Source organism: Cydia pomonella, chromosome 26 (assembly GCF_033807575.1).
Source record: "Cydia pomonella isolate Wapato2018A chromosome 26, ilCydPomo1, whole genome shotgun sequence".
Lineage (NCBI taxonomy): Eukaryota > Metazoa > Arthropoda > Insecta > Lepidoptera > Tortricidae > Cydia > Cydia pomonella.
Window position 1 is genome coordinate 2,185,883 of NC_084728.1, and position 13,454 is coordinate 2,199,336.

At 60.2% G+C, this 13,454-nt stretch overlaps 1 protein-coding gene and 1 long non-coding RNA gene across 2 annotated transcripts in view; one reads left to right on the forward strand and one right to left on the reverse strand.

Moving 5' to 3' along the window:
- LOC133532138 (uncharacterized) overlaps positions 1-13,454 on the forward strand; it is a 245,128-nt gene that overhangs the window by 60,915 nt on the left and 170,759 nt on the right. The window lies entirely within an intron of this gene.
- LOC133532062 (paired amphipathic helix protein Sin3a) overlaps positions 1-13,454 on the reverse strand; it is a 62,477-nt gene that overhangs the window by 4,945 nt on the left and 44,078 nt on the right. The window contains exons 22-27 of the mRNA XM_061870551.1: positions 13,088-13,255; positions 9,219-9,307; positions 8,228-8,374; positions 6,564-6,738; positions 860-1,041; positions 14-154 (exon numbers count right to left, since the gene is read on the reverse strand). Coding sequence (XP_061726535.1) covers positions 14-154; positions 860-1,041; positions 6,564-6,738; positions 8,228-8,374; positions 9,219-9,307; positions 13,088-13,255 — 902 coding nt within the window. The remainder of the gene's footprint in view (positions 1-13; positions 155-859; positions 1,042-6,563; positions 6,739-8,227; positions 8,375-9,218; positions 9,308-13,087; positions 13,256-13,454) is intronic.

The window sequence follows — 13,454 nt, forward strand, 5'->3', positions numbered from 1 at the left end:
ACAATGGACTCACCAGCTTGATGAGGAAGGCAGTGTGGTCCTTGTGCAGGAAGCGCTGCGCCCTCCTCACGTAGGACAGCGCGCCGCGCATGCCGCCGCGCGCCGCCAGCTCCGCCGCGCGCAGCGACCACGGCTCCGATACGCAGCGTTGTAACTAAACAAACGAAACATCGAATAGAAACAATTTCTTCATAAAGCAGAAACGCTCATGTGACCCTTAATATAGCAACATACATAGACTACTAAGTCCGCTTAGCATTGCTTATTAGTCTCCATAGGCTACTGTGGCCAAAATCGTGATATAACTGTCCAAAAATAGAATTTCGCGAGGAGCAAGTACCAGGACCTCATGAGTTACAAGGGGGTGTCGCTGACCGGCCGGCCGCGCCCGGGTGCGGAATACGAAGGTAACACGGCCAGTCTCGATGTCGTCTAGCCGCTAGTTACAATAGGGCTATGTTCCGAATCACGCTCACAACGATTACAGTGCTGGCTACCGGTCCGAATCAGCGCGCTCAAGGCCTCGTGAGTGGTGTTTTGTTTCGGACCGGTCATGAACGTGTTTACTGTCATGTTCATGTCAACGTCAACTAAATTTGAATCTTGTTCGTTAATCGTAGTAGGAAATTCTGGGCTGAGTTATAAAGTGTTTTAAGTTTTTTTTTTCGCGCCTGTCCCTTCATAGTCAAACGTCACCTTGACGTTTGCGCTCAAGGTGCTTACGCCTGGGAGTGTGAGCACCGTGAGCGCCGTCCATTGACGTCACGATATCTCATGTAAGAGCTATGAGCGTGAATCGGTCCGATCGTGAGCGCGCTGTGAGCGTAATTCGGAACAGCTTAGAGCGGGTATTCCGTACCTGTCGCACGGCGTTCCACACCAGCTTGTCGAGCGTGTAGGCGGGGTAGGCGTGTATGCCGAACATCTCGCGGGCGGCGTCTTCGTACGCCGTCGCCTCAGTATTACCGTCGAGGACACCGCGGACCAGCTCTAACAGAGCCGGGTAGTAGTCTGCGGGGGATGACGCGTCCGCTGGAAGATCTGGAAAGGTATATTGAGATTATTACAATTTTATTCTGATAGGTATTCCAAAGATGTTATGAAATTCTAGGAAATATTTAGTCCCATTTTGACAGCGAGTCGTTGTTAATCGTGACGGAGAAATCCTAATCACCAGGAGAAAGCCACCTAAATTTTTTTTGTATGTATAATGCATGTCGATGTCGAATTCTATGATAGCCCCTAATTTGATCGCAGTATGTGACGAGTTCAAACAAAAGGTACGGTATAATCTGTTAGTGGTATATTTTGCTTGAAAACGACACATATCGTCATGTCATGGAGTTTTTACGACTTAAAATGAAAGTACCCATTGGGGCTGAAACCAATTGTTACGATGTGAGTTTCTTAATAAATCACGGTAATAGACGGGTCCGCACAGAGCGAGAATACGCGCGAGGCAATTTCCGGCTCGGCCATCTGCAGCGCCCCGCGGCGCAGCGCGCCCAGCCGCTGGCACAGGATGCCGTGCAGCCGCAGGAAGATGTGCCGCGACACACTGTGTAGTGTACTCACTGTTGGGCTTGAGCCGGAGAGCAGCAGCAACACTGGGCCGCCTCTGCGCGCGCTCGCGGGCCTCCCGCTCGGCCATCTGCAGCGCCCCGCGGCGCAGCGCGCCCAGCCGCTGGCACAGGATGCCGTGCAGCCGCAGGAAGATGTGCCGCGACACACTGTGTAGTGTACTCACTGTTGGGCTTGAGCCGGAGAGCAGCAGCAACACTGGGCCGCCTCTGCGCGCGCTCGCGGGCCTCCCGCTCGGCCATCTGCAGCGCCCCGCGGCGCAGCGCGCCCAGCCGCTGGCACAGGATGCCGTGCAGCCGCAGGAAGATGTGCCGCGACACACTGTGTAGTGTACTCACTGTTGGGCTTGAGCCGGAGAGCAGCAGCAACACTGGGCCGCCTCTGCGCGCGCTCGCGGGCCTCCCGCTCGGCCATCTGCAGCGCCCCGCGGCGCAGCGCGCCCAGCCGCTGGCACAGGATGCCGTGCAGCCGCAGGAAGATGTGCCGCGACACACTGTGTAGTGTACTCACTGTTGGGCTTGAGCCGGAGAGCAGCAGCAACACTGGGCCGCCTCTGCGCGCGCTCGCGGGCCTCCCGCTCGGCCATCTGCAGCGCCCCGCGGCGCAGCGCGCCCAGCCGCTGGCACAGGATGCCGTGCAGCCGCAGGAAGATGTGCCGCGACACACTGTGTAGTGTACTCACTGTTGGGCTTGAGCCGGAGAGCAGCAGCAACACTGGGCCGCCTCTGCGCGCGCTCGCGGGCCTCCCGCTCGGCCATCTGCAGCGCCCCGCGGCGCAGCGCGCCCAGCCGCTGGCACAGGATGCCGTGCAGCCGCAGGAAGATGTGCCGCGACACACTGTGTAGTGTACTCACTGTTGGGCTTGAGCCGGAGAGCAGCAGCAACACTGGGCCGCCTCTGCGCGCGCTCGCGGGCCTCCCGCTCGGCCATCTGCAGCGCCCCGCGGCGCAGCGCGCCCAGCCGCTGGCACAGGATGCCGTGCAGCCGCAGGAAGATGTGCCGCGACACACTGTGTAGTGTACTCACTGTTGGGCTTGAGCCGGAGAGCAGCAGCAACACTGGGCCGCCTCTGCGCGCGCTCGCGGGCCTCCCGCTCGGCCATCTGCAGCGCCCCGCGGCGCAGCGCGCCCAGCCGCTGGCACAGGATGCCGTGCAGCCGCAGGAAGATGTGCCGCGACACACTGTGTAGTGTACTCACTGTTGGGCTTGAGCCGGAGAGCAGCAGCAACACTGGGCCGCCTCTGCGCGCGCTCGCGGGCCTCCCGCTCGGCCATCTGCAGCGCCCCGCGGCGCAGCGCGCCCAGCCGCTGGCACAGGATGCCGTGCAGCCGCAGGAAGATGTGCCGCGACACACTGTGTAGTGTACTCACTGTTGGGCTTGAGCCGGAGAGCAGCAGCAACACTGGGCCGCCTCTGCGCGCGCTCGCGGGCCTCCCGCTCGGCCATCTGCAGCGCCCCGCGGCGCAGCGCGCCCAGCCGCTGGCACAGGATGCCGTGCAGCCGCAGGAAGATGTGCCGCGACACACTGTGTAGTGTACTCACTGTTGGGCTTGAGCCGGAGAGCAGCAGCAACACTGGGCCGCCTCTGCGCGCGCTCGCGGGCCTCCCGCTCGGCCATCTGCAGCGCCCCGCGGCGCAGCGCGCCCAGCCGCTGGCACAGGATGCCGTGCAGCCGCAGGAAGATGTGCCGCGACACACTGTGTAGTGTACTCACTGTTGGGCTTGAGCCGGAGAGCAGCAGCAACACTGGGCCGCCTCTGCGCGCGCTCGCGGGCCTCCCGCTCGGCCATCTGCAGCGCCCCGCGGCGCAGCGCGCCCAGCCGCTGGCACAGGATGCCGTGCAGCCGCAGGAAGATGTGCCGCGACACACTGTGTAGTGTACTCACTGTTGGGCTTGAGCCGGAGAGCAGCAGCAACACTGGGCCGCCTCTGCGCGCGCTCGCGGGCCTCCCGCTCGGCCATCTGCAGCGCCCCGCGGCGCAGCGCGCCCAGCCGCTGGCACAGGATGCCGTGCAGCCGCAGGAAGATGTGCCGCGACACACTGTGTAGTGTACTCACTGTTGGGCTTGAGCCGGAGAGCAGCAGCAACACTGGGCCGCCTCTGCGCGCGCTCGCGGGCCTCCCGCTCGGCCATCTGCAGCGCCCCGCGGCGCAGCGCGCCCAGCCGCTGGCACAGGATGCCGTGCAGCCGCAGGAAGATGTGCCGCGACACACTGTGTAGTGTACTCACTGTTGGGCTTGAGCCGGAGAGCAGCAGCAACACTGGGCCGCCTCTGCGCGCGCTCGCGGGCCTCCCGCTCGGCCATCTGCAGCGCCCCGCGGCGCAGCGCGCCCAGCCGCTGGCACAGGATGCCGTGCAGCCGCAGGAAGATGTGCCGCGACACACTGTGTAGTGTACTCACTGTTGGGCTTGAGCCGGAGAGCAGCAGCAACACTGGGCCGCCTCTGCGCGCGCTCGCGGGCCTCCCGCTCGGCCATCTGCAGCGCCCCGCGGCGCAGCGCGCCCAGCCGCTGGCACAGGATGCCGTGCAGCCGCAGGAAGATGTGCCGCGACACACTGTGTAGTGTACTCACTGTTGGGCTTGAGCCGGAGAGCAGCAGCAACACTGGGCCGCCTCTGCGCGCGCTCGCGGGCCTCCCGCTCGGCCATCTGCAGCGCCCCGCGGCGCAGCGCGCCCAGCCGCTGGCACAGGATGCCGTGCAGCCGCAGGAAGATGTGCCGCGACACACTGTGTAGTGTACTCACTGTTGGGCTTGAGCCGGAGAGCAGCAGCAACACTGGGCCGCCTCTGCGCGCGCTCGCGGGCCTCCCGCTCGGCCATCTGCAGCGCCCCGCGGCGCAGCGCGCCCAGCCGCTGGCACAGGATGCCGTGCAGCCGCAGGAAGATGTGCCGCGACACACTGTGTAGTGTACTCACTGTTGGGCTTGAGCCGGAGAGCAGCAGCAACACTGGGCCGCCTCTGCGCGCGCTCGCGGGCCTCCCGCTCGGCCATCTGCAGCGCCCCGCGGCGCAGCGCGCCCAGCCGCTGGCACAGGATGCCGTGCAGCCGCAGGAAGATGTGCCGCGACACACTGTGTAGTGTACTCACTGTTGGGCTTGAGCCGGAGAGCAGCAGCAACACTGGGCCGCCTCTGCGCGCGCTCGCGGGCCTCCCGCTCGGCCATCTGCAGCGCCCCGCGGCGCAGCGCGCCCAGCCGCTGGCACAGGATGCCGTGCAGCCGCAGGAAGATGTGCCGCGACACACTGTGTAGTGTACTCACTGTTGGGCTTGAGCCGGAGAGCAGCAGCAACACTGGGCCGCCTCTGCGCGCGCTCGCGGGCCTCCCGCTCGGCCATCTGCAGCGCCCCGCGGCGCAGCGCGCCCAGCCGCTGGCACAGGATGCCGTGCAGCCGCAGGAAGATGTGCCGCGACACACTGTGTAGTGTACTCACTGTTGGGCTTGAGCCGGAGAGCAGCAGCAACACTGGGCCGCCTCTGCGCGCGCTCGCGGGCCTCCCGCTCGGCCATCTGCAGCGCCCCGCGGCGCAGCGCGCCCAGCCGCTGGCACAGGATGCCGTGCAGCCGCAGGAAGATGTGCCGCGACACACTGTGTAGTGTACTCACTGTTGGGCTTGAGCCGGAGAGCAGCAGCAACACTGGGCCGCCTCTGCGCGCGCTCGCGGGCCTCCCGCTCGGCCATCTGCAGCGCCCCGCGGCGCAGCGCGCCCAGCCGCTGGCACAGGATGCCGTGCAGCCGCAGGAAGATGTGCCGCGACACACTGTGTAGTGTACTCACTGTTGGGCTTGAGCCGGAGAGCAGCAGCAACACTGGGCCGCCTCTGCGCGCGCTCGCGGGCCTCCCGCTCGGCCATCTGCAGCGCCCCGCGGCGCAGCGCGCCCAGCCGCTGGCACAGGATGCCGTGCAGCCGCAGGAAGATGTGCCGCGACACACTGTGTAGTGTACTCACTGTTGGGCTTGAGCCGGAGAGCAGCAGCAACACTGGGCCGCCTCTGCGCGCGCTCGCGGGCCTCCCGCTCGGCCATCTGCAGCGCCCCGCGGCGCAGCGCGCCCAGCCGCTGGCACAGGATGCCGTGCAGCCGCAGGAAGATGTGCCGCGACACACTGTGTAGTGTACTCACTGTTGGGCTTGAGCCGGAGAGCAGCAGCAACACTGGGCCGCCTCTGCGCGCGCTCGCGGGCCTCCCGCTCGGCCATCTGCAGCGCCCCGCGGCGCAGCGCGCCCAGCCGCTGGCACAGGATGCCGTGCAGCCGCAGGAAGATGTGCCGCGACACACTGTGTAGTGTACTCACTGTTGGGCTTGAGCCGGAGAGCAGCAGCAACACTGGGCCGCCTCTGCGCGCGCTCGCGGGCCTCCCGCTCGGCCATCTGCAGCGCCCCGCGGCGCAGCGCGCCCAGCCGCTGGCACAGGATGCCGTGCAGCCGCAGGAAGATGTGCCGCGACACACTGTGTAGTGTACTCACTGTTGGGCTTGAGCCGGAGAGCAGCAGCAACACTGGGCCGCCTCTGCGCGCGCTCGCGGGCCTCCCGCTCGGCCATCTGCAGCGCCCCGCGGCGCAGCGCGCCCAGCCGCTGGCACAGGATGCCGTGCAGCCGCAGGAAGATGTGCCGCGACACACTGTGTAGTGTACTCACTGTTGGGCTTGAGCCGGAGAGCAGCAGCAACACTGGGCCGCCTCTGCGCGCGCTCGCGGGCCTCCCGCTCGGCCATCTGCAGCGCCCCGCGGCGCAGCGCGCCCAGCCGCTGGCACAGGATGCCGTGCAGCCGCAGGAAGATGTGCCGCGACACACTGTGTAGTGTACTCACTGTTGGGCTTGAGCCGGAGAGCAGCAGCAACACTGGGCCGCCTCTGCGCGCGCTCGCGGGCCTCCCGCTCGGCCATCTGCAGCGCCCCGCGGCGCAGCGCGCCCAGCCGCTGGCACAGGATGCCGTGCAGCCGCAGGAAGATGTGCCGCGACACACTGTGTAGTGTACTCACTGTTGGGCTTGAGCCGGAGAGCAGCAGCAACACTGGGCCGCCTCTGCGCGCGCTCGCGGGCCTCCCGCTCGGCCATCTGCAGCGCCCCGCGGCGCAGCGCGCCCAGCCGCTGGCACAGGATGCCGTGCAGCCGCAGGAAGATGTACCACGACATCGTGCACACGAAGCGGGCCTCCTACGGGACAAGTACAATATTAATATACACTGTATGTAACCATCAGTGTGATAATACATCATATTTTTATTAGAGACATCAGGGTGACGCCATAAGAAGTGTGTGTATCAACCACAGTGAATCTGTTTGTACCGAGGGTATCATCATCGTCTCATATCATATTATTACTATTTTACGACTATATTACTATTTATGGCATTCGAAAGTCCTCACACACATTAATACCTACCTACCTAAGATACAATTTATAATACAGTACTGTACTCACGAGGAAACCGAAATATTTAAACGCTGGATTCCTGATCATATTTAAAGACTAAAATGCCCTATAAAATTTTCTGTAATTAGACTATTTCCAGACTTAATACCAAATAATAATATCTTTTTACTTTTACTTAGTGCAAAACTCGTTTTAGTCGGCGGTGTTGCCACTATGGGACCTAGTCTAAATATCTAATTTTAAGTGGCAGTAATACCAATAACATTTCATTTTTATGTACAGTCACGTCTGAAAATATCTATACGGAAACGTGCCAAAAATTGGTTCGTTCGTTCCAAAAACACGACCTTATTGCCCATATATATTAAGGTAGTGTATCCATATTTTTGGCACTTTGTCCGTATCGATATTTTCAGACGTGACCGTACAAACTCATTTCAAAACATTTATTTCGGCAAAATTCACCTAAACTCAATTCATTTTTTTCTATTTTGGCCTCAGAAATGCGTGGTTAAAATCTATCGGGTACCTTATGAGCATCGTTTAGGATGGTATTGTTCCCGAATACGCGTGCCTTGACACGTAATGCCGTATTATTAAATGTTAGATTAGACAAATCTGCACGTCATCGTGGATGACACGAGCCCAAGTGAATTTGAAATAGAGGTGTATTATCAAAGAAAACTTTGTAGCGACGTTTTACTGTCATCTTTCGACATTCCAGATTCCAGAATGCCATTTGACTTTGATCCTTATTCTTTCACTGACGTCTCTTCAACTTGTTAAATATCAGCAAGTGGCGCCATCTTACCAGGCACTACATAAAGATTATGGCGCCATCGCTCGAAACGATGCTGCTATACCTTTGATTTGTTAGATGGCGCCACTTTATGATATTTAACAAATTGAACCATCAGTGAAAGAATAAGGATCAAAGTCAAATGGCGTTCTACAAGTTTTAATTATGTGTCGAAAGATGGCATTAAATTTACGTCGCTACAAAGTTTTCTTTGACAATAGGGAGCGTGCATGAACTGTAGGAGGCAGCACAGGAGCCGTCAGATTTTTGGCGCGAGGCGTAAATGTGATGTTTATTGTTCCGATGTAGCCCACAAGATGGCAGAATCTACTACTACAAGAAAACACGTGACGTGTAAATGTACATGTTTATGGTTCCGATTCAGGCCACAAGATGACAGACCCTCCAACGCGCACGGTCCCTATACGCATCTATTTCCAATTCTCTTTGCACGAACAACAATGACTCACGTTGGGCGGATGGTCTCTGAAGTCGTCCTCGTCCTTGACCTCGAGCTTGTCGCTGCGCGGCTCGTGGTTGTTGTTCTTGGGTTTGTTCTCCTTGTCGTTCTTGTGGTGGCGGGACGACTTGTCGGACGCGTTGTCGGATTCTGACGACTGTCGAATAAAATATTAAGTATCGAAAATGCTCATAAAATTCCACAAATCAGTTCAGAAATGCGAGAACAACTAAACATAAGAAAAAAAATTTGTACAAATACGTTTAGCTCTCGCTTCTCACTGAGTCAATACAAAATATGATTTTCAAGTGCAAAAAATAACTCAAAACGTAATATCTGCATACAAGTCCGGGGATCGAACCCGGATCGTCGCTGTTGCCACCTGTTTCTAAGCGGCTGTTTGCCAAATACGCCACTATAGGATATACGTAATTCAGTGAAATTAGGCGACTTATTTTCGGGAAAAAATTTAAACAATAGAGCGCCGTGACTGAAAAATCTTACGATAAGGAACTTCATTTCAAATACTTTTTTTTTAACACCACTTCTTTTGACTATGGTCTTTTCCTCTTTATTCTGGAAAAGGAGCTTTAACAACTATTCTTATTGCTAGTTTCTATTATCATTACGTGACTTTTTGTAAAAACACAGACCAGACGTCTTTAATAAATATGTATTTAATAAGTGTGTGTATGTACCTACTAACATCAGTTGTAAGATTTGATGTGTTATTAACAATGTGGATCCTTCGTTGGTCTTAAATAAATGCAATTTAATGTAATTTAATTTATAATGCCACGGCTATTATTGGTTAAATTTAACGCTGTTTTGAATAGTAATATATTTTTGTAGATTTTTTTTGTATTTGTACATATTCAAGAATAAGATCCGAGAACCACACTATGGGTAATGTCATCGGGTATTTTTTTAAAATTTTGTGGAAGTAATTTTTGCTCGAAAAAGGCCCTATGGTAAATGTATTTCATCTTTGACACACATACCTCTTGTTTCTCTTGTTTGACGGCTTTGTCTTCAGCCGCAGTGTCAGCCGTCGGGCTCCCGGCCGGGCTCGAAGGCTCCTCTTTCTCTTCTGTGAATAATTAAGATGTTAAAATATTGTTTAAAGTCAGCTAAATTATAAGCTTTTTAAGTGGGAGTGTCAGTAGGAAGGCAGCATGCGTTGATTCAACAGTGGGATTCTGTGTAAGCACATCGCATGTATGTACAGATAGTTACATACCTTCATCTCTCTCGTCGTCGGAGAGCGGCTGGCGGGGGTGCGCGAACAGGTCGGGCAGGAAGTGGCGCAGCAGCTGCTTGATGCGGCGCTTCTCCGCCTTCTGGATGCCGGTCTGACGCCGCGCGTGGTGGATCAGGAGCTCGGAGGCGTCGCGGACTCACATACCTTCATCTCTCTCGTCGTCGGAGAGCGGCTGGCGGGGGTGCGCGAACAGGTCGGGCAGGAAGTGGCGCAGCAGCTGCTTGATGCGGCGCTTCTCCGCCTTCTGGATGCCGGTCTGACGCCGCGCGTGGTGGATCAGGAGCTCGGAGGCGTCGCGGACTCACATACCTTCATCTCTCTCGTCGTCGGAGAGCGGCTGGCGGGGGTGCGCGAACAGGTCGGGCAGGAAGTGGCGCAGCAGCTGCTTGATGCGGCGCTTCTCCGCCTTCTGGATGCCGGTCTGACGCCGCGCGTGGTGGATCAGGAGCTCGGAGGCGTCGCGGACTCACATACCTTCATCTCTCTCGTCGTCGGAGAGCGGCTGGCGGGGGTGCGCGAACAGGTCGGGCAGGAAGTGGCGCAGCAGCTGCTTGATGCGGCGCTTCTCCGCCTTCTGGATGCCGGTCTGACGCCGCGCGTGGTGGATCAGGAGCTCGGAGGCGTCGCGGACTCACATACCTTCATCTCTCTCGTCGTCGGAGAGCGGCTGGCGGGGGTGCGCGAACAGGTCGGGCAGGAAGTGGCGCAGCAGCTGCTTGATGCGGCGCTTCTCCGCCTTCTGGATGCCGGTCTGACGCCGCGCGTGGTGGATCAGGAGCTCGGAGGCGTCGCGGACTCACATACCTTCATCTCTCTCGTCGTCGGAGAGCGGCTGGCGGGGGTGCGCGAACAGGTCGGGCAGGAAGTGGCGCAGCAGCTGCTTGATGCGGCGCTTCTCCGCCTTCTGGATGCCGGTCTGACGCCGCGCGTGGTGGATCAGGAGCTCGGAGGCGTCGCGGACTCACATACCTTCATCTCTCTCGTCGTCGGAGAGCGGCTGGCGGGGGTGCGCGAACAGGTCGGGCAGGAAGTGGCGCAGCAGCTGCTTGATGCGGCGCTTCTCCGCCTTCTGGATGCCGGTCTGACGCCGCGCGTGGTGGATCAGGAGCTCGGAGGCGTCGCGGACTCACATACCTTCATCTCTCTCGTCGTCGGAGAGCGGCTGGCGGGGGTGCGCGAACAGGTCGGGCAGGAAGTGGCGCAGCAGCTGCTTGATGCGGCGCTTCTCCGCCTTCTGGATGCCGGTCTGACGCCGCGCGTGGTGGATCAGGAGCTCGGAGGCGTCGCGGACTCACATACCTTCATCTCTCTCGTCGTCGGAGAGCGGCTGGCGGGGGTGCGCGAACAGGTCGGGCAGGAAGTGGCGCAGCAGCTGCTTGATGCGGCGCTTCTCCGCCTTCTGGATGCCGGTCTGACGCCGCGCGTGGTGGATCAGGAGCTCGGAGGCGTCGCGGACTCACATACCTTCATCTCTCTCGTCGTCGGAGAGCGGCTGGCGGGGGTGCGCGAACAGGTCGGGCAGGAAGTGGCGCAGCAGCTGCTTGATGCGGCGCTTCTCCGCCTTCTGGATGCCGGTCTGACGCCGCGCGTGGTGGATCAGGAGCTCGGAGGCGTCGCGGACTCACATACCTTCATCTCTCTCGTCGTCGGAGAGCGGCTGGCGGGGGTGCGCGAACAGGTCGGGCAGGAAGTGGCGCAGCAGCTGCTTGATGCGGCGCTTCTCCGCCTTCTGGGTGCCGGTCTGACGCCGCGCGTGGTGGATCAGGAGCTCGGAGGCGTCGCGGACTCACATACCTTCATCTCTCTCGTCGTCGGAGAGCGGCTGGCGGGGGTGCGCGAACAGGTCGGGCAGGAAGTGGCGCAGCAGCTGCTTGATGCGGCGCTTCTCCGCCTTCTGGATGCCGGTCTGACGCCGCGCGTGGTGGATCAGGAGCTCGGAGGCGTCGCGGACTCACATACCTTCATCTCTCTCGTCGTCGGAGAGCGGCTGGCGGGGGTGCGCGAACAGGTCGGGCAGGAAGTGGCGCAGCAGCTGCTTGATGCGGCGCTTCTCCGCCTTCTGGATGCCGGTCTGACGCCGCGCGTGGTGGATCAGGAGCTCGGAGGCGTCGCGGACTCACATACCTTCATCTCTCTCGTCGTCGGAGAGCGGCTGGCGGGGGTGCGCGAACAGGTCGGGCAGGAAGTGGCGCAGCAGCTGCTTGATGCGGCGCTTCTCCGCCTTCTGGATGCCGGTCTGACGCCGCGCGTGGTGGATCAGGAGCTCGGAGGCGTCGCGGACTCACATACCTTCATCTCTCTCGTCGTCGGAGAGCGGCTGGCGGGGGTGCGCGAACAGGTCGGGCAGGAAGTGGCGCAGCAGCTGCTTGATGCGGCGCTTCTCCGCCTTCTGGATGCCGGTCTGACGCCGCGCGTGGTGGATCAGGAGCTCGGAGGCGTCGCGGACTCACATACCTTCATCTCTCTCGTCGTCGGAGAGCGGCTGGCGGGGGTGCGCGAACAGGTCGGGCAGGAAGTGGCGCAGCAGCTGCTTGATGCGGCGCTTCTCCGCCTTCTGGATGCCGGTCTGACGCCGCGCGTGGTGGATCAGGAGCTCGGAGGCGTCGCGGACTCACATACCTTCATCTCTCTCGTCGTCGGAGAGCGGCTGGCGGGGGTGCGCGAACAGGTCGGGCAGGAAGTGGCGCAGCAGCTGCTTGATGCGGCGCTTCTCCGCCTTCTGGATGCCGGTCTGACGCCGCGCGTGGTGGATCAGGAGCTCGGAGGCGTCGCGGACTCACATACCTTCATCTCTCTCGTCGTCGGAGAGCGGCTGGCGGGGGTGCGCGAACAGGTCGGGCAGGAAGTGGCGCAGCAGCTGCTTGATGCGGCGCTTCTCCGCCTTCTGGATGCCGGTCTGACGCCGCGCGTGGTGGATCAGGAGCTCGGAGGCGTCGCGGACTCACATACCTTCATCTCTCTCGTCGTCGGAGAGCGGCTGGCGGGGGTGCGCGAACAGGTCGGGCAGGAAGTGGCGCAGCAGCTGCTTGATGCGGCGCTTCTCCGCCTTCTGGATGCCGGTCTGACGCCGCGCGTGGTGGATCAGGAGCTCGGAGGCGTCGCGGACTCACATACCTTCATCTCTCTCGTCGTCGGAGAGCGGCTGGCGGGGGTGCGCGAACAGGTCGGGCAGGAAGTGGCGCAGCAGCTGCTTGATGCGGCGCTTCTCCGCCTTCTGGATGCCGGTCTGACGCCGCGCGTGGTGGATCAGGAGCTCGGAGGCGTCGCGGACTCACATACCTTCATCTCTCTCGTCGTCGGAGAGCGGCTGGCGGGGGTGCGCGAACAGGTCGGGCAGGAAGTGGCGCAGCAGCTGCTTGATGCGGCGCTTCTCCGCCTTCTGGATGCCGGTCTGACGCCGCGCGTGGTGGATCAGGAGCTCGGAGGCGTCGCGGACTCACATACCTTCATCTCTCTCGTCGTCGGAGAGCGGCTGGCGGGGGTGCGCGAACAGGTCGGGCAGGAAGTGGCGCAGCAGCTGCTTGATGCGGCGCTTCTCCGCCTTCTGGATGCCGGTCTGACGCCGCGCGTGGTGGATCAGGAGCTCGGAGGCGTCGCGGACTCACATACCTTCATCTCTCTCGTCGTCGGAGAGCGGCTGGCGGGGGTGCGCGAACAGGTCGGGCAGGAAGTGGCGCAGCAGCTGCTTGATGCGGCGCTTCTCCGCCTTCTGGATGCCGGTCTGACGCCGCGCGTGGTGGATCAGGAGCTCGGCCGCGTCACGGACCACTTTGATGGCTGGTGACAGAGAAAAACGTTAAAATAAGAGCTAGTTAACGTGAGAATATAAGCAACGTCATAATTTGTCAAATATTTTACAAGTATGAATTGTATAGCAAAATCGTAGGACTAGTGTTGACTGTGTTTTACGGCTCAACGGTCTATTTAAGACGAAAGTGGAGGACCCCGTGCGAAATCGCCTTTTCATACAAACGAA